Raw genomic sequence first — 23,675 nt, forward strand, 5'->3', positions numbered from 1 at the left:
GCTGCTGTGCGCCTATGGCTTCCTGGCCAGCCTCAGGCCATCGGAGCCCTTCCTGACGCCCTTCTTGCTGGGGCCCGACAAGAACCTGACCGAGCGCGAGGTGAGAGGGCGCGGGCCCGGGCGGGCCGGGGGCGTTGTCCCAGGGAGAAGGCCCGCAGTCTGCGCTGCGCCGTGCGGGTGGGCAGCACCCGGTAGCTGGAGGCAGCCCGGCCCTTTGCGGCCCCTGCGCCCGGTGCTCCGGTGCCCAGCCCGGTCACCTGTGACCGGATGAGGTGCGCAGTCGCAGAAGGTCCGGGAGGGCAGCAGTCTGTCGCCCTGGTTTGCCCTCGGGCGCCCTGTCTCCGTGCCCCTTGTGTCCCACCCCGGGCAGGAAAGCAGGCTGGCCTCGCGGTGGTTCTCCGTGTCCGGGAGCGCGGGTGCTCCGGGAGCGCGGCTGCGGTGCTGCTTAGCCTGCACGCACCCGCCGCCAGGCTCCTGCGGATCGATTTTCCCAGATAAGTCTCACCTGTACCGTATTTGTGGCGCGTGTATTGCGCTTTAGAGATGCCTTTAACTCCGGAGGTGTGTGGTCGGTCAGTTCCCACATTGACTTTTTGCAGCAGAAAAACATGTATAAATGGAGAAAGAGTTACCCCCGCGTGCCACCACGAAACCAAAATAAAGCAGTCAGCCCCTCTTCTCGAACGCTCTACAGAGGGTAAAACCCGGGGCCTGGTGTTCCTCACCCCCTCGTCTCCCCCTCCCACGTTAGCCGTAAGGTCCTCGTGCTTGGTCCCCTCCTTGGAGCGGCCGCTCGGTAGGCCTGCATAGCAGGTCGGAGGACGAAGACAAGAACGAGGCGGCACGTACCGAGTCCCTGGCAGGATGTAGTCACTCCGTGTCCAGGTCGGTGTCGCAGCGCTCCTTCATTTTCAAGGACACTGGAGCGGGGGCTGAGAGTCACTGCGAATGCTGGGTGAAGTTCCAGTTGGGAGTCTGGCAGTGTTCTACTGACTTTTACCCAGCCTCGGGTCATCGCTCCTGTCCCACGGCTCACTGCACCAAGGACCCGACCCGTTCTTCATTACCTGTTTGAAAACGATCTCCTGGGAACCCGAAACCACTGAAACCGAGGTGCAGCCCCTTAGCAGCAGCGATCGGGCTGGTGAGCCGCTGACGGCAGGTTTCATGTGAACTGCCCTGATTGCAGTTCTGCACTGTTGTCGACAGAAGCACGTGAGGGCCCGTGTTGATAATTGGAAACTGATCTGCCTTGTCATGTGCCCTGGGTAGAGGTGGTTGTGTTATCATAAGCATGTGCCCTGTCTTACCAGAAGGCTTTCCGGAGTGAGCGAAATATTTTTAGGGTGGAGGGCATAGAAGTAAATCAGGGTGCCAGTCCCAGCAAATATTTGCTGATTGTGTAACAGGAACATAGCCATACTCTGTGACTCCAAACTGGAGTAGGAGGGCCGGCCTTGAAGAGAAATCTAGTGGTCTGGGGAGGGCTGTCATTTGTCTCTGGAGACCTTGGAATCATGGCTAATTCTAAGTCTTTTGGTTGCAGTGTGGCTCTGTTCTCCCTGTAGAGAACTCCAGATATTTTTTTTTAAAGAACTAATAACTGAAATAAATAGAACAATTTGCTGTCCTTCCTGAGTATTTTCTTTCAGCAACTGGATAGTTCAATTTAAAATGGTACATGATTTGTAAGCAAAGCAAGTATCAGGTCATGATCAGTGACACTTAAATTGAAGTTTGTATCTCCTCCTTGAAGACTTCAAAAGGGCCTACCAGATTGGGCTGCCTTAAATAGAGCTATTATTAACTAACTTCAAAGACAAAGAAGGGAAAAAAAGAATTTCCTCTATTTTTCTGCTCTCAAAGGAATTTTTTTCCCTTATTCTTAGAAAAAGTATTACATTTAAGGGGCCGGCAGGTGGTATGGTGATTAAGGGCACTGCGCTCCCACATAGCTGACTGCGATTTGAGTCCTAGACCTGGCAGCTTGCTTTCTCACTTTTCTGCACCCTCTCGTTCTCATTCTGTCCCTCTCTAGCCAAATTAAAATAAATAGAGGTAAATAAAATAATTCTTTTTTAAAAAATAAAAAGCGTTATGTTTAAAACAGATACTGTTTATAAGTTTTAAGCATGTTAAAATTTTCTGCCTTTAATTGTGAGGGCATGTGCAGTTGTTAGAAACAGAGGGAAAGAAAAAGCACCCTCAGAGGGGCGTGATCACACTGTAATCCTTTTTCCCCTCTCGTTCTCCAAAGCTGTTTTTCAAGCTTCCAGGGCCAGGATTTGAACTGCAGCGTACTATGTGGGAGTGGCTTCTGATACACTGTACTTAACCACTGTCCTACAGGGCCAGCCAACCTAGTTAAAATTTAACTGAATTCCAATAGTCAAAAGCTAATCTTTAAGTAGAATAGAGCTCTTTATTTGTAAAAACTTTGTTCATCGTTTTATCTTTGTAGTGTGTGGTTTGACAGATGTTTGTTACATTTCTTCGATTTTTGTCAAACATTCCACCAATGCTGGGTTTAGATCCTCCTTCCAGTCCTAGCTGTGATGACACTGAACAATGTCTCCCCGACAACCTCATCTCCCATTGCATCCGTACGCCCCTTGGCACCTTCCACATGCCCAAGTCCATCCATACTGATCTCGTAGTCGTAAGTCTAGCATACCCATCATCTCTCAGCTCCTGGCCTGAACGCAGGATCTCTGCTTGCAGTTGTCTTCCTGTACATACACATCTCTTGGTGTTGTTAGCCTCTGTCTCATCCTCCAAGATCCATCTCAAAGAAGCAAGCCCATATTTCTTATTCCCACTATTCTGTACGTATGTATATTGTTCGCTAGGTTACAGAACAACTGGAGAGTGGAGTCTTCATTTTACTCTTTTTTTTTTTTTCTTATCAGTTCCATACTGGTTGAAAACAGTGTTGTGCAATAAGTGCTTATCACATAGATGTTTATGAAACTACTTTAAAATAAAGCCTCATATGAATTAGATTTAAAACTGAGCATTTGTTTCCCTTAACTTTTGTGTCTCAGAAGAAAGCACAAATATGCTCTGATGCAGAGTTGTGAAAGACACCTTGATTAGGGTCAGATCCAGTCCTTCGGCAGATTGTACCTGAGGTGAGAAGTTAGAATATGGGCAGTTAATAAGGGACTGTACTTTGTACATTTTTTTACTGAAAAAAGTTTCTCTTCAGGGTTCTAAGTACTGTATCGCTCAAACATTTTCTGGTGGAATGATTTCCAGTTGGGAGCACTAAAAAAGATCTCCCTTGGAGACCTAGCAGCTAAGCACTGAAGCTTGCAATCTTTGTGTCTTCATAGATGCCCTATAAAAAGCACCTCAGGGAACCAGCAGTTAGCGTAATGGCTATGTCGCTGGACTCCCACGTAGTCGACCGTGGTTTGTGTCCCGGACCCGGTGGCTTAAAACTCACACCAGGCGCATGTGCGTGTGTGCCCAAGATCCCGAGAGGAGAATGGAGGAGAAGGGATTGCGGTGTGACCATCCCCCCTGGGGGGTGATTTCTCGCTTTCTGTCTCTATGTCTCTCTCTGTCTGTCTGGCGAGCGCACGCGCCCTACATTGAAAATCTCTCAAAAAAAAAAAAAAGCACCTCAATACTGATTGAAAAAGCTGCATGAGGCTATCAGGTGGTGGCGCCCACATAGCTGGTTCTGTGGTTCAAGTCCTAGACCTGGCACCTCAGTGAAGACACTAGGCATGTGTGCACATCTGCCCAAAACTCTGAGGGGAGGATTGAAGGAGGGATTGCTGCATGACCTACCATTCACCATGGTGGAGTTCTTTCTCATTTTCTCTCTTCTTTTTCTCTCTCTTCCCCCAAACCCCAGCTCACCCTCTGGCAAATTAAAGAAAAAAGAAAAGAAAAAGCAAGGAAGGAAAAAGCAATGTTCAGCATCAAAAATAACCTTAGAACGTAGTAGATGGTCCATAACAGTTTTCTTATTTGGCAAAAGGTATTTTAGTGTGGTAGATTCAGAATATCCGGGTTTAGGTCCTCCTTCCAGTCCTAGCTGTGATGACATTGAACAATTTGCTTAACATTTCTCTAAGACCGAGTTTCTTTGCTTGTAAAATAGAGGCAACAAAAGCGTTGATCTGTTAGGGCTGTGGTCTGGATTACGTGGGGTGATTTGGGTAGTGCTTGGTGCAGTGTGCAGTGCATCCGTGGAGGTTCGTTACTGTGGTGCTGATGGCAGTGTGAGAGGGAAATTTGCCTGGGGTGGCTGTGTCTTTCAGGAGGAAATGCAGGTTTCTTATTTAGGATAAGTTAAAGAGAACCCATCTGGTCTCCCTCTTGCCTTTAGTTTTGTTTTCGCTTGGTATTGGAAGGCTGGCAGTGTTACTTTTTCTCATCATTATCTAAATTGTGGTTTTGTATTAGGAGTAGAATTATGTTCCTAAATATAGGTACCTTAAATTGCTAATTAAAGGGATGAGACATAATGAAAATTTGGCATTAATCATTTTTGCACTACTGTTGAAAGTTACATAACAAGTCTAAGCACAAACAGTATTATAGGAATAAAGAGGTCAACCAAGTCCCAGAATAGAAGATGATAGGCTATTGGGACCAGCAGTTAGCGTAATGGCCATGTCACTGGCCTCCCATGTAACCAACCGTGGTTCGCGTCCCGGACCTGGTGGCTTAAAACTCACACCGGGCGCATGCGTGTGCGTGCCCAAAGTCCCGAGGGGAGAATGGAGGAGAAGGGATTGCTGCGTGGCCATCCCTCCTGGGGGTGATTTCTCGCTTTCTGTCTCTGTCTGGCGAGCGCACGGGCCCTATAGCAAAAACCTCTCCAAAAAAAAAAAAAAAGATGATAGGCTATTGAAGGGAGCAATAGAAGGTTTTTGTTTGTTTTGTTTTGTTTTTAGTTTTTTGCCATAGGGCATGCTGCCAGAGAGAAACAGAGAGACAGGAAGCAAGAAATCAGCCCCCTGGGGGAATGGCCACCCCTCAATCCCTTCTCCTCCGTTCTCCTCTGTGGATTTTGGGTGCATACACAAACACACTCCATGTGATTCTCAAGCCACCGAGTCTGAGACTCAAACTATGGTCAGCCACACGACCAGCACCTTAACCAGTACGCCACCCACTGGCCCCAGTAGAGGACATTTTTAAAGGAGAGATTTGACGGCTGGTAGCTTTGTGCAACCCTGTTGGGAAAAACGTGTTTGTGAAAGTAAAGGGATAAAGAGACATGCTAACTCAAATAGAGGAGGCAGTTTCAAACTTCAGGAAATTGAAGAGGAATATTCATAAAAGGAAAGGAGCCCTTGTTAAGTAGAGTACAACTATGTGAAGTCTGTAGGGAAGTATCCTCCCCACAGCTTTCATCTCAGGGTTACCCTTGTCCATTCTGGTTTTGTTTGAAAGTTGTCTTACACTGTGGTTGCACTAGCCAACAGCAGTATATTCCTCATTTGCTAAAATTTCCATACTTTTGAATAAGAATCATTTCTATAATTGTTGATTATTCTTTTGTGCACATTATCAGGTGCAGTAGTTTTCTGATCAAGTTGAGATGTCAGATGAACTTCTAAACTCAAATTAGACCAAAATTCATAAATGTGAGGCCATTAAAGAGATCACTTCTTAAACATGGCTCATTGGAATTCAGGTCTGAACTATAGTTCAGAAAATGGGGATTATGCTTTATTTTTATAGTTGTGTTCTGTACTGGAAAGAGATTTTACAATAATTACTTTATTTCTCCTCTAAAATCTTAGAAAAATTAGTTCTTTTTACACCTGAGTATATTGAAGTATATGTGAGCATTAAAAAGAAAGTTTCCCCTTAGCCTCAGAATAGCAAAATCTAAGATTAGATTGCTCCATTACAAAGTAGGCAGCTACTTTGAAACGGTCATTTTTAAATACTTACTGGGGCCAGATGGTGGTGCAGTGTTCTGTAAGACAATCCCACAGGAGAAGGTTCTCGGTTTGGGTCAGAAGACCTCACTGAGTATACTAGGCACACGTGCCCATGATCTGGGCTGCCTGAAGATTGGGGATGGATCCTCAAGGCCCTGTTGGGGTGCTGTCTGTCTCTGTTTCTCTGTCCTGTGCATGCTCAGAAGAAATAAACTTTAAGGGAAAAATAAACAAAAAACTGACTTACTTAAACCTTACGTCCTTACTAGACAGTGCGGTAGGTCTAAAAGGGAGGAAAAATGTCCTACACTAATTTTTATTGGGAGACTGGGGATGATAGTCCAGTTAATCTGATTAATTTCTGTTGCCCCAGATGGTCTATGTAGCGTCTCATCTAAGCCTTGCAGCAGGCAGTCCTGTGAGGCTTTTGCCCTCTGTTACTGATGTGATTAAGGCTAAGGGGAGCTGAAGGGATTGTCTATATATGTTAAGTGATGGAACTGAATTTCAACTGGAGCCTTTCTGGTTTACAGTTCACTATAAAGGTTATTTCTCCTCTATCCTAATTTTAAAATATACATTAAAAATAAAACTGCAGGACCAGCAGGTGGTGTGGAGGTTAAGGCACTGGATCCCGAATGACCAACTGTGCTGTTCAAATCCCAGATTGACCTAGTCTTTTACCCTAGAAGAAATGAAACTTAAAAATCAGAGACACCTAATCAAACAGTCATGTCAAGGCTCACTATCCCATATATAGACGTAGAATTGACAGTGATTCAGTTTCCAAAACATTTATTGAGGCTGGTCTCTTTCAAATAGTACGCTGACAGCTAGGCTGTACTGATGAACTTGGGCACCTGTAAGGCAACATTTCTCAACTCTGGCTCATATTAGAATCTCCTGGGAAGTTTTGAAAAACTGTCTGCATCTGGGCTTCCAAATTGTTTAAAGTTTTGTGGAAGATGTACAGACATGGTTAAGAACCAGTATTATGAGTTAATTGGGGAAACGGACACTCAGAAAGTAGTATTAAGAGAGCTTTGGGGACCGGCAGTTAACGTAATGGCTATGTTGCTGGACTCCCATGTAGTCGACTGCAGTTCAAGTCCCGGACCGGTGGCTTAAACTCACCAGGCGCGTGTGTACGCGTGCCCGAGATCCCGAGAGGAGAATGGAGGAGAAGGGACTGTGGATTGGCCATCCTCCCTGGGGGGTGATTTCTCGCTTTCTGTTTCTCTGTCTTTCTCTGTCTGGCGAGGGCACATGCCCTATAGCAAAAACAAAAACAAAAAATCCTCTCCAAAAAAAGAAAAAAAAGAAAGAAAGAAAGAGCTTTGAATGCTGTGATGTATTTTATTAGCTTCAGCCAAGCCCTCTGAGAAAAGAAAGTCTTTGAACATGGCCTTGATGAATGGGAAGGATTTTGCTAGAAAAAATATCAGGGAACGGGGAGAGGGAGTGATGCTCCAAACAGTTTTCTTAGTTGTTGCCAAAGTTTTTTGGTTAATAAGGATGAGGCATTTGAGGTATTGGTGGCAAGTTTATAAGGATAAATTCCAGGTCCTTTGATGACTAATTTTTCATTCTTTCTCCCAGGTCTTCAATGAAATTTACCCGGTTTGGACCTACTCTTACCTGGTGCTGCTGTTTCCTGTGTTCCTTGCCACAGACTACCTCCGTTACAAACCCGTTGTGCTGCTGCAAGGATTCAGCCTCATCGTTACATGGTTCATGCTGCTCTATGCCCAGGGGCTTCTGGCCATCCAGTTCTTGGAATTCTTCTATGGCATTGCCACAGCCACTGAAATTGCCTATTACTCTTACATCTACAGCGTGGTTGACCTGGGCATGTACCAGAAGGTCACAAGTTACTGTCGAAGTGCTACCTTGGTGGGCTTCACAGTGGGCTCTGTACTGGGGCAGATCCTCGTCTCAGTGGCAGACTGGTCCCTGTTCAGCCTGAATGTCATCTCCCTCACCTGTGTATCTGTGGCTTTTGCTGTTGCCTGGTTTTTGCCTATGCCTCAGAAGAGCCTCTTCTTTCACCATGTTTCTTCTGCCTGTCAGGGAGTAAATGGCATCAAGGTACAGAATGGTGGCATTGCAACTGACATCCCAGCCTCTAACCACCTTCCTGGGTGGGAAGACATTGAGTCAAAAATCCCTCTAAATGTGGAGGAGCCTCCTGTGGAGGAACCGGTAAGCTCAACCTTCAGTATTTTGTGCTTGCTACTGTGGGGGCCAGACACATAGAAAACAGTAAAGCCAGACAGGAAACCACCTGTCGCTGGACCTTGTATTTGGTTTTAAGTTTTATCTCGAGTTAATTCATTGGTTCATTCATTCAAGATGTGGTTGATTTTTATCAGGGATGACAAGTTTATTTACCCCTTGAGTAAATGACAGCCAGAGTCAGACTGGTATACATTATGTTGTTCATGTCAAGAAATGTCTTGGATTGCAAGGGCTTTATCATCTGTATCTTTCTATGCCAGGGCTAGATCTATAAAGAAAGCACTTAGCAATTAGCTAAGTGAATAAATGAAATGGTTCCAATAAACGATTAATATCTATTTCTAGTTCTTGAATTGAAGCCCAAAGAATTTAAGCATAGGAAGTTATTTTCCTCTCCTGTGGTAGAAGTGATACCTGTTATTTTCCAAATGATACTTTGCCAAAGTGAGGTAATAATACAGAGGAAAAGAATATTTTAAGATGACAGAGTAAATATTGAAAATGTGACTGGGCCAGCTCCATGTCCTGATGGATAAGGCATCCAGGTCCCACATGACTGACTCACAGCTCGAATCCTGGACCTGGCACTTTGGGAAACAGAGTAGGCTTGTGTGCATGTGTGCCCCAAATCCTGACAGGTTGGAGAAGTAGAAGAGAAGGGATTGCAGAATGACCATTCTCCATGGGAGGTGCTTTCTCCCTCATTTTCTGTATCTTTCTGGCAACCCCACATGCTCTCTGGTAAAAACTTTTAAAAACAGTATGACTATGATGCTATTTCTTGAAAGGGAAAGGTATGGTATAAAAATAATTCATCAGTTCTGTATATCAGAAAGATTAATTGCCTCCTTCAGCCACTCATCTTTGTTTTTCTATGTGTGGTTTTAAGTTTATTCATTTTTGAGAGAGAAAAACAAATACTCTCAACAAAGAGCTCATGCCAAAATCCCAGCCTCTACCTCCCAGCTTTTCCAGCCAGTCAGGATCATGGGAAAGTATACAGGTCCCCCAGGAAACCAAGCCCATGATCTTCCATATGGATCTAGCCTCACTGCAGTGTGTTACAGCTGCACCACCAGGCAGACCCCACTTCAGTTTTTATATACAAAAGTTATTTTTCTTTCTACCAGATTATAAGCTCTTAGGGGTGAGGTTCATTCTAGCCACACTGTAGTTTCTTTGGGACATGTGTACCTGGAGTTAAGCTAGTTGTTTCAACATGGCATCTAATGTCCTCATTGCAAATAACTCCCTTTGCCTGCCACCATTCTTTACCTCTGGTTACTGGATGAACTTTGAGTTATCATCGCAAAGAGCCTGGCTGGGTCACCCTCTGGAGCCTGCGTGACCCTGATCATGAAACTCACCATGATTACCAGGTACCTATGGGCAGCTTTAGTCAGAATGGCCAGAGATCAAGTAGCAATGCAGTACTACTTTCCTCATAGGTTGTTCGGTGATGTTGGAGAACCCACAGAGAGTTCATGGGGAAGGGAAGGGAAGGGGGTATGATCATTTGGTAGATCTCATATAGCAGAAAACGGTAGGACCCTTTCTTATCTGTTTCAAATGTTTTACAATGACTTTAGAGTCATACATTTAGATAGATCGATGCTTATATATTTATATGAAATTTATATACACATAGACATACACACACACATTTTTAAATATTAACATATTGGCCCTAGTTTGAAAGATTTTTGTAGACCAGCAAGTTTCAACCTTTCTTGAGTATGAATAAGAAACATAGTGAAAAACACATTTTGCATAGCAACCAGACATAGGTATGTAAGTATTTTATGAATAAGAAAAACAAGTTTTACAATGCAAGTTTAACAGTACTTTTTCGATAGTCTATTCTGTTTTTTATACAATTTAGTTCACTGTCTACTAAATCAATTTTTATTAACCACTAGTGAGTTGTGAACTACAATTTAAAAAACTATTCTAGACCAACTTGAAATTTGTTTCTTAAGATACTCAGAATGTCAGTATTTTATATGTTGAAGAATTATACATTTTAGAGTTTGAAATGATTCTAGCTGGAGGTCATAGGAAAATCAGAGGGCATCTTAAAAGGAACTGGATTCATCTATCAAGCCTCTCATGGTAGAGGGAATTCTCTTAAACATAATTTAAGAGCATGCATGAGAGCCTCTTCTCTCTCTAGGTTGCTTCCTAAAGTCTTTGTCTAGGTGGTGGTGATGTCAGGAACCTCATGCTGGTACTAGGTGGTTGAAGTTAGATTCAAGTCAGTTCTGTGATGTCCTAAATCTACTGATGCATTAGTAGGCGGGCAGTGCTGCTTGGCAGCTGTACTGACTGGCCCTAAGAAATGCTGCCACTTTTCTTTGGCAAGCTTGAAGGAAGGTCAGAATATGTTTATTGAGGATCATAGAGCCATTTTAAGTTGACAAAATCCATAATTAAACCATAAATCATAATTGTAGTTATTAATGAAGAGCAGGTAGGTAAGCTGGGTGGTTTTATCTGTGATTTTTACCAAAAAGAAAAGTGAAGTAGGGGGAGTCATAGTGATAGCTGAGTCCACCAGTTATGCTAGAGTATTTTGAGTCCTTTTCAGAGAGCACCTATTGTTATGAGGCAAAGAATGTTGATATTGCAGGAGGAAGAGTCACTAAAGCCAGTGACTTTTTCTTCTTTACTTTCTAATTTTTGTGGCCAACATGGACACAGAGACAGGTATTATTTTTTTTTTAAAGAATTATTTTTTTTATTTAACTATTTATTTTAATTTAGCCAGAGACAGACAGTGGGAGAGAGAGGGAGGGAGGAAAAGTGAGAAAGCAAGCCACCAGATCCAGGACTTGAACTGCGCTCGGCCATGTAGGAGTCTAGCACCTTTAACCACCACGCCCCCTGCCAGCCCTGAGACAGGATTTTTTTTTTTTTTTTAAGAGGTTTTTGCTATAGGGCGTGTGCGCTCACCAGAATAACAGAGAGAGATGGAGAGACAGAAAGCGAGAAATCACCTCCTGGGGGGATGGCCATGCTGCAATCCCTCTTCCTCCATTCTCCTCTCAGGATCTTGGCTATAGGGCAGAGGGACAGAGAGTCAGAAAGCGAGAAATCACCCTCCAGGGAGGATGGCCACACCACAATCCCTTCCTTATTCTCTCGGGATTTTGGACAAGCATGCACACACATGTGTCTGGAAATGAGTTTCAGCCACTGGATCCAGGACTCGAGTCGTGGTCGACTACATGGAGTCCAGCAACATAGCTATTACGCCAACTGCTGGTCCCCCAACAGGTGTTCTTAACACAGTCTTGCTGTATCCCACTCTTCCTGCCATAACCTCCCAGTAGGCAAGATTATAGGCTTGTGTAAGCACACCAAGCAGGTTTAGATCATCTCGGGAAGCAAACCCAGGTCTCCCATGTGAGTGTCAGCCTCCCAGGCAGTGGCGTGACAGTGATTTTTTTTTTTTTTCCCCAAAAACGTAGCTGGCCTCCTGTGTAAACTAGGCTTGTAGCTGGGCCTAATTTATTTTTAGTTCATTTATTAGAGGATACAAATTAGGGGTCAGAGGGTGGCAGAGCTGTCCCACAACTGCACTCATATGGAAAAATCCTGGGTTCACAGCTTGAAACTGCCTTCTACACACCAAGTTACACGTGTGACGGAGATACAGGCTGGCTGAAGCTGGGGGAGGATTATGGCATGGAGACTCTGTTGAGGATGGCCTGTTTCTCTGTCTCTTTCAGAAGAATAAATGAATAAACTTAATAAAATAGATATGATCAAATTAAACCACTTCTTTAGCCCAGGTCTTGACATAATTAATACCTAAATTATTCTCCTAATATAGCCATGCCTAATTTTTTTTTCATTTTTTAAAATTTATTTTACATACTTTCACTGAACATCACCACAGCATATAAAATGAGATTTTCTAGCCAGAATACACTATACAATGGCTAAATTATACATGTTATCATCGACAAGTAATTCTCCATTTCTTGTTATATATATATTTTCCTCCTATTTCTCACCTGCTGCCATTTCCCATCTTCCTCCCACCCTGTCTCTGGTATCTGCAGTTGCTTTCCATTCCTTTATTCTTTCCCACATTGTACTGATTCACAAAATACCTTAATTAAATACTTTCAATAGTAAATTCAGCTGATACATATATATATATATGTATACACACACACACACACACACACATACATACATATATTTATATATATGTATATCAATATCTATGAATGAAAGTTGACTTTAGGCATGAAAATTCTGTGGGTAGAATGAATATACTATAAAATAGCACATAGTTGAAGCTGTATAGCTTACTGTGGTTACTAAATAGGTATTTTTAAAATTCATTTTAGCTTTTTTAAAAAATTATTTATTTTATTTATTCATTCATTTGTTTTTTAGTTTGACCAGAGAGAGACAGAGGGTGAGGGTGAGAGAGACAAGAAGTGAGAAAGCAAGCCACCAGATTCAGGATTTGAACCCTGGTCGGCCATGTGGGAGTGTCCAGCACCTTAACCACCCCACCACCTGCTGGTCCCTCATTTTAGCTTTAATAAATCAAAATCAAAAAATGTTAAGAGAACTTTGCTTAATACTTAGCCAGGAAACAGGTTAGGATTCTGTTCGAATAGTACGTATATGGATCTGTCCACAGCTCAAGAGAAGACAAAACTCCTTAACACAGGAAAACAGCATAGAAGGTCAGTTGTGTTTTAGTCAAAAGTCAAAACTGTTTCACCAGTTCAAACTCATGTACTTCTGTTGTGATTGGATCTTTCTGTTTAAATTCTGGAAGATAACATTGAACTCTGGACTTGTCTCTACCATTAAGCTATCCATTTTCTTAGTTGTTTTAGAACTCTTCTGTGTATCTGGCTTTAGTTTTCCTGGGATAGCATTCCCTTCAGAACTTCTTGGAGAGCTGGTCTGGTGTTGATAAATTCTTTCAGGTTTTGTTTATCTGAGAATGTTCTTGTCTTCTCTTTCCATATTTAGGATAATCTTGCTGGATATAGTATTCCTGGTTGAAATTGTTTTTCACTCAACACTTCAAATGTATTTTCCCTTTCTTTCCTTGCTCGCCTCATTTCTGATGAGAGATCCGCTGTCAGCCTGATGGAATATCCTTTGTAGGTAACTTGACTTATGAATCTCTTTCCAACACAATGTTGTATTTTATGTTTTCTAAAACACTATTATTGTCCTCTGTTTTATCAACAGTGCTGAAAATGCAGCATATTGTAAAAGATTGCTTCACTATTGTCTCATTAATTTTTTCGAGGCCTCTAACACTCTGACATTTTCTTGCTCTTAAGAGAAGATGTCAATGGGACATTTCCAGTTATTCGGATGTTTGATGGTATCTAGTATTTCTTGTATGTTATTCTCATTTTTGGGAACTTTTTTCTCAGTCTTTGTGGTGGATTTTTTTAGGCCAGTGATTCTGTTTTCTACATATGAGATTCGATCTTCTGTATGATCTATTCTACTTTTAATACTTTCAAGGGAGGCTTTGATTTCCTGTATTACAGCCTTCATCTCTAACAATTCTGTTTGATTCTTTTTTATGGTATATATTTCCTCTTTCAGATCATGCAAAAACTTCCTCACCTCCTGGAACTCCTCAGCTCTATTCTTCTGTCTCTTCTGGAGTTCATTGTCTCTCTTCTTTTACATCTTTGTTAACTTTGTCACTATGAATGTTCTAAATTCTTTATCAGACATTTCCATGATTTCCATTGAACTGTCTGTGGATGAAGAAGAGTTATTCTTTTCCCTTGGAGGAGAGGTATTTTCTTGCTTTCCTATGTTTCTTGTGACCCTGCAATGATTTCTAGTCATCTGATGGATCCTGCGTTTCTTCCTAATTTCGTCCTAATTCTAGAGGGGAGGGAGAAAGGGGATTATTAGCAAGATAAAGGAAGGTCTGAAAGCCTTGAGCATACTATACCTTAAAAAAAATTTTAAAGGAAAAATTACAAAAAAATGAGAAGACAGAGACAGGATAGAGGAGCGCTCTACCACTTGAGACTGGGGGCTGGAGGCTGAATTATCAGTAGAAAATCTTCCTTTCTCTTAATCTCTGAAATCATTAGTTATCAGCAGCAGTGGAGGAGTCTTCTTCTGAAGTCCTGCCCCTTGCCTCTCCTAGAGGGGAAAGGGAAAGGGGATTATTAGCAAGATAAAGGAAGATCTGAAAGCCAAGAGAATACTTTACCTGAAAAAAATTTTAAAAGGAAAGATGACCAAAAAGTGAGGAGACAGAGAGGCAGGGAGAGACAGAGACAGACAGAGAGAAGGATAGAGGGGCTCCCTACCCCTTGAGACTGGGGGCTGGAGGCTGAATTATCAGTAGAAAATCTTCATTTCTCTTTTTCCCTGAAATCACTAGTTCTCAGCAGCAATGGAGGAGTCTTTTTCTGAAGGTCTGCCTTTGCCTCTCCACTCAAGACTGGGAGGCTGGAGGCTGAGTTATCAGTAGAAAATCTTCATTTCTCTTTTTCCCTGAAATCACTAGTTTTCAGCTGCCATGCTTACATTTATAGATTGACATCTTTTACTGTCGATTAGTCTTCTTTGTGTATATGCATGTTTGAGTTCTATAAAACAGTCATAGTAGCAACGTTAATGCTGCTGCTCTGGTGTTCAGTAGTGTTATTTCTAGCAGCAGGGTGTAGTAGTTCTTGAAGAAAGAGAAGTACATTCAAACTCTAGCACTAATACTTCCTGAGAAAAGCTCTCAATTCTAATCCTGTGAGACAGCTTCCTCATTCATGTATCTACCTCAGAGTTTTTCTAGGTATTAAACCAGGCAATACAAAGCTTTCAATTGAGTATACATAATAGGTGCTCTGTACACTGTAGCTACTGTTATTACTATTCCATTATCATTAGACATAAATAATCAAACCAGGAGCAGTGGCATGTGCCTGTAGTCCTAGCTTCTCAGGACACTGAGGCAGAATTGCGAATTTGAAGTGCCCTTGGGATCCCTCACTTGTTCTCAGCAAATGTAGATGCATTAGATAGGACTAACAGTTGTCTTGTTCTGATTTGTTTAAATTCACAGGGGGTGGCAGGTGGTGTGGTGGTTAAGGCACTGGACTCCCACATGGCCATCTGCAGTTTGAGTCCTGGACCTGGTGGCTTGTTTTTTCACTTTCCCCTACTCTTGCTTTCTCTCTCTATCTCTTTGGTCAAATTAAAACATAATAAATAATGACAAATAAAATTAAATAAACAAATTTTAAAAATTAACAAGGTTTACTCTCATATAGAATGTTAGAAAATCAGACTGAAAGACTGGAGGACTCAAAAGTATTGAAAAATTTTATGGACACTAGGGACAAAGTGGAAAGAGAGGGGAAGAGTGTAGGAAAGGAAATTTGAGGAAGAAATAGATAAGGCATTTGTGGGACACAGATATGATTTATTACCTGTTGATGAGGATGTAAATAGTATTCTCAATGGGGCTGGACTGAGGTGTGTGTCATGCTGGGTAAAGTCTCTTTACAATCTAAATGATGTATAGCGATCGAATGTATAAATAGTAGTAATAAAAACTTTTAAAAAGAGTGTCAGAAAATCCATCTGATACCAACCATGTTTTGCTTTTTACTTCTAGATGATTAGCATATGTCAGTCCATCAAGTAGAATATCTTTAACCTATTTTGATTTTGCTTTTTTTGGATATTAGTAATTCTTTCCAAGTTGCCATCTTGGTTAACCTTCACACTCTTACCTGAGTTCCTGGAAAAGCTGTGCTGATGTTATTCAGAAGGGATCCCCTCTGGGCTAGACAGTACAAGGATATCCTCCTCTTCTGGGCCAGGTAGTCCATTGTCCTTAAAGAGTATCAACGTTGCTTAGCGATGGCAGGAGAAATGCGGAACCATGACAGTGGCCCAGTTCTCAGTCCAGCAAGATTTTCTAGCAGTTAGGAAGAAAATGCCCTTTATTTATTTAATAGCCCCTGTTGTTGTATATAGCTATTACATATATCATCTCAAGAGGAAAACAAATCTGTATTGATTTTATAAAACAATTCATACTTACTTTTCTAAATCAAGCATTCCAGAAAACTGTATAAAAAAGTAAAACACACTGGAACTACCACCACCCAAAGGTTACAATTATTAAAAGTGTAGTGACCTTCTTTCCAAGCATCTCTTTTCATATATATATGTACATATACATTTTTTAATAAATGAAATTATAATCTACGTGTAGCTTTGTAAGTCTGTGTTTTTACTCAGCGTTTTGTAATACTCTTTATCTCACTCATTTTTCCTTTCTGTTTTAGTCACAGAAGTAAAATTTCCCATATTCTAAGCAAGGCTCAGGAATTACAGTGTCCTTTGAAAGATCAGATCTTTGATACAGTGGGAGTCAGAGATAGCTCACGGGTGTCTGGGACCTCAGACCCACTTCTGGCATGGTGGTAGGATGGTGCATAGGTAGTGTCCTCCTTCACTCAGTTATAAATGCTGTCGTTTTGTTGCTTTATTATGATGGTAATATTTCCTGTTGCTTACATCTTGGGTAATGTAAACAGTTTAAGAAAGAATGAAAATCACTAATAACCATAATACCCAGAGAGAACTTCTGCAACTGTTTTGGTTCATTTCTTTCTAAGATTTCTCAGTTAAAAGGATAGGAGTTCCCACTAACAGACTCTGAATAGTGGTTAAATGGGGTTGCTAGTCAGTGGCTTATTCTGTGCTGCTTGCCATTGGTGGGAGGTGTGGAATGCCATCTCTCTCTGGCTGAAGCTTGCCAGTTGACCATCTTCCTATCATCATTCTGTAAACAATGAATCCTTTCTTAGACTGATTACATACAGTTGTCTAATACACTACATTTAAAACAAAAATGGTATGAAACCATACTTTTCCTCCCATGGAAGTAAATGTAATTGCTAATAAGTTTATATACATGTGTATACACACATTTATGTGTATATATGTATAAAATAGTTGGTTTTCACAAAGAAAAAGTTGCTAAGTTCTAAATTGATTCTGTAAACTTTACGTGTATATACACACATTTATGTGTATATATGTGTGAAATAAACAGTTGGGTTTCCCAAAGAAAATGTTGCTAAGTTCTAAATTGATTCTGTAAACTGTGTATATACACACATTTATGTGTATATATGTGTGAAATAAACAGTTGGGTTTCCCAAAGAAAATGTTGCTAAGTTCTAAATTGATTCTGTAAACTTGGTTTCTGTACAATTGCCCTTAGATGCTTGAGCTTTGATTCCTTTTGTCGGTGTAGGAGCCCAAGCCAGACCGCCTCCTCGTGTTGAAGGTACTCTGGGATGACTTCTTGATGTGCTACTCCTCTCGTCCTCTGCTCTGCTGGTCTGTGTGGTGGGCCCTCTCCACTTGTGGCTATTTTCAAGTCGTGAACTACGCACAGGGCCTGTGGGAGAAGGTGATGCCTTCTCGCCATGCTGCTATCTATAACGGTGGTGTGGAGGCGGTTTCTACCTTACTGGGTAAGTGCAGGGGATGATGGCGGGCGGAGAATTCCTCTGTAGTTAAGGCAACATAATCAGATTTATTCTCTCCTCCCAGATTTGAAATAGCCTCAAAGTTATGGTTTTATAATAAGCTCTGGTTTTATAATATAAGAGGACAGCTTAGAATACTCAAAAGATGGAGGATTGTGACTAACAAATGTGAATTCTTTATAAACATTGTGGAAACCTCATAATTTTTTTCAAATTGTTTTCTTATCCAAGTTTCTGTTCTCTCTGTATTTGTCAGCTGATAGGAAATTTTGGATAGCAGTATGCAGTAGTTATAATCAGAACAACTAATATCTGATGTTAGCTAGGTACTATTCTAAGGATATGTATATTAATTCAGCTCTTACAGATTCTGAGATGAGTGCAATTATTATCCCTGTTTTGCAGTGGAAACTTGGGACAGGTGGGTTAGTAACTTGCCCAACGTCTATAGTTGACTAAGTGGTAAAGTCAAGATTTGAACTCATGGCTGGGTGGTGGTGCAGCAGTAAAGTATGCTACTCTACAAGGTGGACCCATGCTCAGGTTCTCATGCAGGGGCCCTCCTGAGTGTGCAGGCACACAGATGCCCACGATCCAGGACTGGCAGAGGCTTGTAGTGGGACGTGGCATCAAAGCCCTGATGGAATACTATGTGTGTGTGTCCTTGTTTCAGGGGAAGGGGGGAGGTTTTTGCTATAGGGCATGTGCACTCACCAGACAGACAGAGACAGAGAGACAGAAAGTGAGAAATCACCCCCAGGGGGGATGGCCACACCTCAGTTCCCTTCTCCTCCATTCTCCTTTTGGGATCTTGGGCACACATGCACACGCGCCTGGCGTGAGTTTTAAGCCACCGGGTCAAGGACTTGAACTGCGGTCGACTATATGGGAGTCCAGCGACATAGCCATTACTCTAACTGCTGGTCCCTGTGTGTGTGTCTCTTACTCATGGAAGAAATAAACTTGAAAATGGTACGTGCTCAGGTTGAGTGCTTGTAGAGGCTGTGTTTTTTACTGTTATACTCGGTTATTCCTTTCTAGTGTGTTGAACTACCTCATAAGATTGTTGGGAGACTTTACATGATTTTTTTTTTTTCAAGGCAGGACTCACTGTGTGGCAGTCCACTTGCCTCAGCCTCCTGTATAGCTGAGACCACCATGCTTGGCTTTTAGGGTAGGCCAGGAATCAAATCTGGCCTCCCTTGTAGCCTCAGCCTGCAAAGTAGCAGGGTCAACGAGTGCATGGTACTATGGCCGGGCCCATATGATTTTTCAAAACACACCTCTCCATATATTTTAGCTATTGTTATCGTCATTATTTTATCCAAGGACAGAGAAGCCCTTTTGCCACTTTCTAGACTGTTCTTCTGTATGAAGGAGAGGTGATTCTTCCTGGCATGGTGCCATACTGGAGCATTGGTTCTTTTTGACTCTTACTCTGCTTCAGCCACAGTTGTTCTTTCCTTAGCAATATGTCTGGGCTCTATGCTTTTCCATTTCATTGCTAACTGCACTGATTTAGCCTCATCATTTTTCAGTGGCTCCATGTTACTTATTCCATTAAGTCTAAAATTCTCTGCCAAAGTTTCAAAGGCCCTCTGTAACCTGGAACTGTCTTATTTATAAATTTAAAGATTTTAAAATTTAATAGTCTAAGCTGAATTTTTAATTTGTTGAATAGTATCTGTTTAGTACAGTATCCAGATGACCTTTCTCTTTTTGTTTGTAGGTGCTGTTGCTGTGTTTGCAGTTGGTTTTATAAAAATATCCTGGTCAACTTGGGGAGAAATGGCGCTGTCTGTGTTTTCTCTCCTGATTGCTGCCGCAGTGTACATCATGGACACTGTGGGTAACATTTGGGTGTGCTACGCATCCTATGTTGTCTTCAGAATCATCTATATGTTACTCATCACGATAGCAACGTATGTATTTTGGCTCAAAGAAACATTAGGAAAAGTTGTGACAAGATAAACTTTGGTTTCTTCACAAACCAATAAATTAAAATTTCTAGTTCAAAGAAGCTAATGGGGGTGGAATTGTATTTTTTATGCATTTTCAGTTTTTCTCTGCATGAAGTATAAGATGAAATTTGTTTATTCCCTTGTTTGTATGCTTCCAGTGTTTTCAGGTGTGCATGATGTTTCCATCGTTAAGCAACAAATGTTTTTCACTTTGTTGGGAAGGGAATTGACAGTAGAAGGAAGGGGCTTTTGAAGTAAAATTATAACTACCCAGAAAGTAATTTTTCAAGGGGCTACTCTTCACTTTTGAAGTAAAAATTATAACTACCCAGAAAGTAATTTTTCTCTATTCATGGTTCTTGTATTTCTTTTTAAAGTTTTCAGATTGCCACAAACCTCAGTATGGAGCGCTATGCCCTAGTGTTTGGGGTGAACACATTCATTGCCCTAGCACTGCAGACTCTGCTCACGCTGATTGTGGTAGATGCCAGTGGCCTTGGCTTAGAAATTACCACGCAAGTAAGAGCTCGCTTTGTCACTGAAGATAGTATAACTTGTTTGGAGTGACTGAAATAGGGCATGCTTAATAAAAGCAAATCCAAGCAATATGGACAGGTGTAAAGTAAAAACAAAGGTGTTAACCTCTGCCCTTCAGCCACACCCCTATTGTTACTTCCTTTCTACCTGATTGGGATCATTCCTGAGTGTATCCAGCCAGCCTGGGGGGGCCATTCTAGCTGAGCGGTAACATCGTTTCCCCAGACCAAGCCCATCTGCCGGGGGGCCATTCTAGCTGAGCGGTAACATCTAACATCGTTTCCCCAGACCAAGCCCATCTGCTCCTTACGCATTTTTTTTTTAATCTTTCTTTAATTTGCCAGAGGGCATATTTCTTGCATTTTTTTTTTAATCTTTCTTTCTTTAATTTGCCAGAGGGCATATTTCTTGCTAGAGCGAGAAAATGAGAAGGTACCTCCATCAGGATAGTCATATTGCATACTGTTCTCCATTTCTCCCTCCTCTCAGGGTTTTGGGCATACATGCATACATACCCAGCAGTTTTTTCCAAGCCACCAGGTCTAGGACTCAAACCATACAGTTAGCAATGTGGGATCCAGCCACCACCTGATCCATCCTCTGTTCTTAATTCAATGCCTGAAATACTTGATCCCATATCCCACATTCTCTGCTTCATTTCACAGCTCTCCAAGTGTCCTCCCTTTATTTGAAACATCCCTCACCCAAATACCAAGGTAGTGAGTTGTTGATGAATAGCAAGATGATTTTTAACGTATGACCTATTTGAGAAAACACCTGTACAAACACCCAAAGACGACGTGAATGCTTGTTTCCATTCAGGAACTGCACAGCTGTGTGTCCCTTTGTGCATTTCGCACGCAGGTCGGCTTGCTCTGCCCCAGCCCAGCTCAGAGACCCTCCTCCATATTCCCTTCACACATACCACCTAATATTCCATACTTACATGTTAGTTTTCTTCAGACTCAAAGACCTAACACATTACCAGTAATTAGCTTTATTTGTAACAAAGATCTAAAAGAGAAATAACAAAGGTAATGTTCTGAGTGCCTTATATATGCCAGGTACTTTATGTAGAATTTGTGTGGTAGTTGTTAGGACTAGACATCAAGAAAATGAGTGGTGTTAAGTGACTTATTTTAGGGTCACACAGTAATATTGTGTGACAGAATTGTTATTTCAACTAACATCTAACCTAAAACCTAATTTGGGGTGGAAAGTAGGAGAGAGAGAAAGGGCCTGTCATCGTGCAAGTTTGGTTAGGGAAAGTCCCCTAGATTGTCACAGTTGAGGGAAACATGGCTGCACATTTTAATATAATGGTGAGTTTAAACATGTAGAAAAGTAGGATTTTTGAAAAACTGGGTTGTGCTGAAATTGGTGATTAACAAATAGACTTCTTATAGAAACATAACCAGAAGCTGGCTCAGGGCTTCGAGGCCACGGTCTTAGTGTACCTTTGAACCAGTTTATAAGTATTTAAGAACTTATTTAAGAACAAGAAGGAGATGAAGGTGTTGATATACTGTACAGTGACACCTTAAAAATGGCATAGGGAAGATTCTTGCCAAAAGTAATCCTTTAATAGAATATGGTTGACCTTCTACTGCCCTCTTCTGGGAAAAAATAAAAGTTCTTGGTTTTCTAAGATGGCTTGTTATACTGACCTACAGTTTGAAGTAGAGACTGTGACTCTGTTATAACAATAGAAGCAACAGCAATAAACACAACAGTGTTACAACATTTGCATTGATAAGCATGTACGTTCATGACCTCTTGACCCTTTCCAGCAACCATGTAAAACAGAAACTTTTATGAACATTTTGTAAATGAAATTTTTTCATCATGCATTTTTCATGAACTTTTTGAAACTGTTGCCATATGAATGAAACAGCTCATATTCTGACTTGAAATTCTTTACATTACTGCTCTTTCTTCCCCTTTTAGTTTCTGATCTACGCTGGTTATTTTGCACTCATCGCTGTGGTTTTCCTGGCTAATGGTGTAGTCAGTATTATGAAGAAATGCAAAAAGCAAGAAGATCCTGAAGCGAGTTTTCGTGTAACCACTTCATAATACATGGCTGACAGGTTGCTGCTTATAGCAAGAATTCTGCACAGCAAGTGTGTGGATGTATTTCATTTTTTAAGGTGTAGACATATATTTCTGAATGTTATTTCATGGCTTCAAAGCAGCCACTGAAGAAACACTTTGTGTTCCCAGAGTGACACAGTACTGTTGAGAGGAGCCAAATTTCATGGATTATTTATGAGAGTTCATTTAAAGGCGATTTTGTTCTGATTCGAAAGTGAATTTGATTTTGAAAGCCAGGTGATCAAGAGCAACCCAGCAACACATCGTGTGCTATGCCTGATTATCAAGTTCCTGTACCCTCTTAGCCCAGCACTCGGCCTGGTGGGACGAGGGCTTCACAGAGGCCACAGGATGTTACAAGTCAGGATGGAAATGTGCTCTAATGGCACCCAGCTCTCAGCCCGACTTCCGTGTTACCCATGTGCACTGGTGTTTCTACAGATGAAGACTGTGATTGTCACTGGACCGTTGGCAATATTTGCTCTGGTTTGGTGGTCTATGCTGTAAGGAACATGTATAATGTGTCATTTTAAATTATTTTTAAAATTCATCGTATGAATGTTTTTGTTTCCCATCTTGGTAGGTTTAAAGTTATATAGACTTGCTTTACTCATGCTTCCTAGAGAAGCTCATTTAGTTAGAAAAGAAGGCAAATTTTGAAGCCTGCTTATAATTGAAATGAAGAGACCTAAGCAGAAAACTTAAGATGTGTTTCCTGTCTTTAATTCTTTAGTATGAAGGACTGTTAATTCCGTGATGGAAAATTCCTGTATGGGCTAAAATCAGCCCATTTTCTGTCTGCATTCCCTTTTATTTCCAAAGTTTAAATGAAAGACTTTCTTTTTTTAATAACTTCATCTCTATTTATAGCTTTTACATTATTTCCTCTTTCATATCCAAGATAAAGATGTCACTAGGATTGGATTATTCCAAGGCCTTTTTCATAAACTGAGCCGTTTTTTGTTTTTTGGGTTTTTTTTTACCCCATTGGAACAGGATAGATTTAATTCTTGTATGTTGTACCATAAATCTGCCTTTGTGTTGTAGAGTAGTCCATCTTGAGTATTTCTTTAAAGTAAAAGTTGCTAATAATTCCATTTCCAGGTTACTTGAAAACAATGTTCCTTCTGTATGCACTTAATTCTGACATGAGTCTACCAAGGGCTGCTTGTGTATGTCACGTGAGACGTGAAAACTATTTTAGAGCCAACTTTGTTGCCTTATCTTGAAAAGAATCTTGGTAGGTGCTTTTAACTGGGGTGTTAACTTTTTTAAAATGACACAATTAAACAGTGTTAAGATTGAAAAACTCTTACTGATTGAAAAGCATATTCAGTTTAAGCAGGAATTGAAGCAGATGGGTGAGGATATGAGTAGGTCATTTTCCATTCACTTTCACAGTTAGG

General features: G+C 41.3%; 1 protein-coding gene across 2 annotated transcripts; it reads left to right on the forward strand.

Annotated features, from left to right (window-relative positions):
• Positions 1-23,675, forward strand: SLC19A2 (solute carrier family 19 member 2; the record flags this gene model as incomplete). 2 transcript variants are annotated; one of them, XM_006150122.2, is given in 6 exon segments in its annotated part: positions 1-100; positions 7,512-8,114; positions 17,440-17,662; positions 19,407-19,599; positions 20,016-20,157; positions 22,123-23,675. In XM_006150122.2, coding segments are annotated over 6 exon segments (1,390 nt in total), but the record flags the coding sequence as incomplete, so codon positions are not given.

This window comes from Tupaia chinensis, unplaced genomic scaffold (assembly GCF_000334495.1).
Source record: "Tupaia chinensis unplaced genomic scaffold, TupChi_1.0 Scaffold000278_1, whole genome shotgun sequence".
Classification (NCBI taxonomy): Eukaryota; Metazoa; Chordata; class Mammalia; order Scandentia; family Tupaiidae; genus Tupaia; species Tupaia belangeri.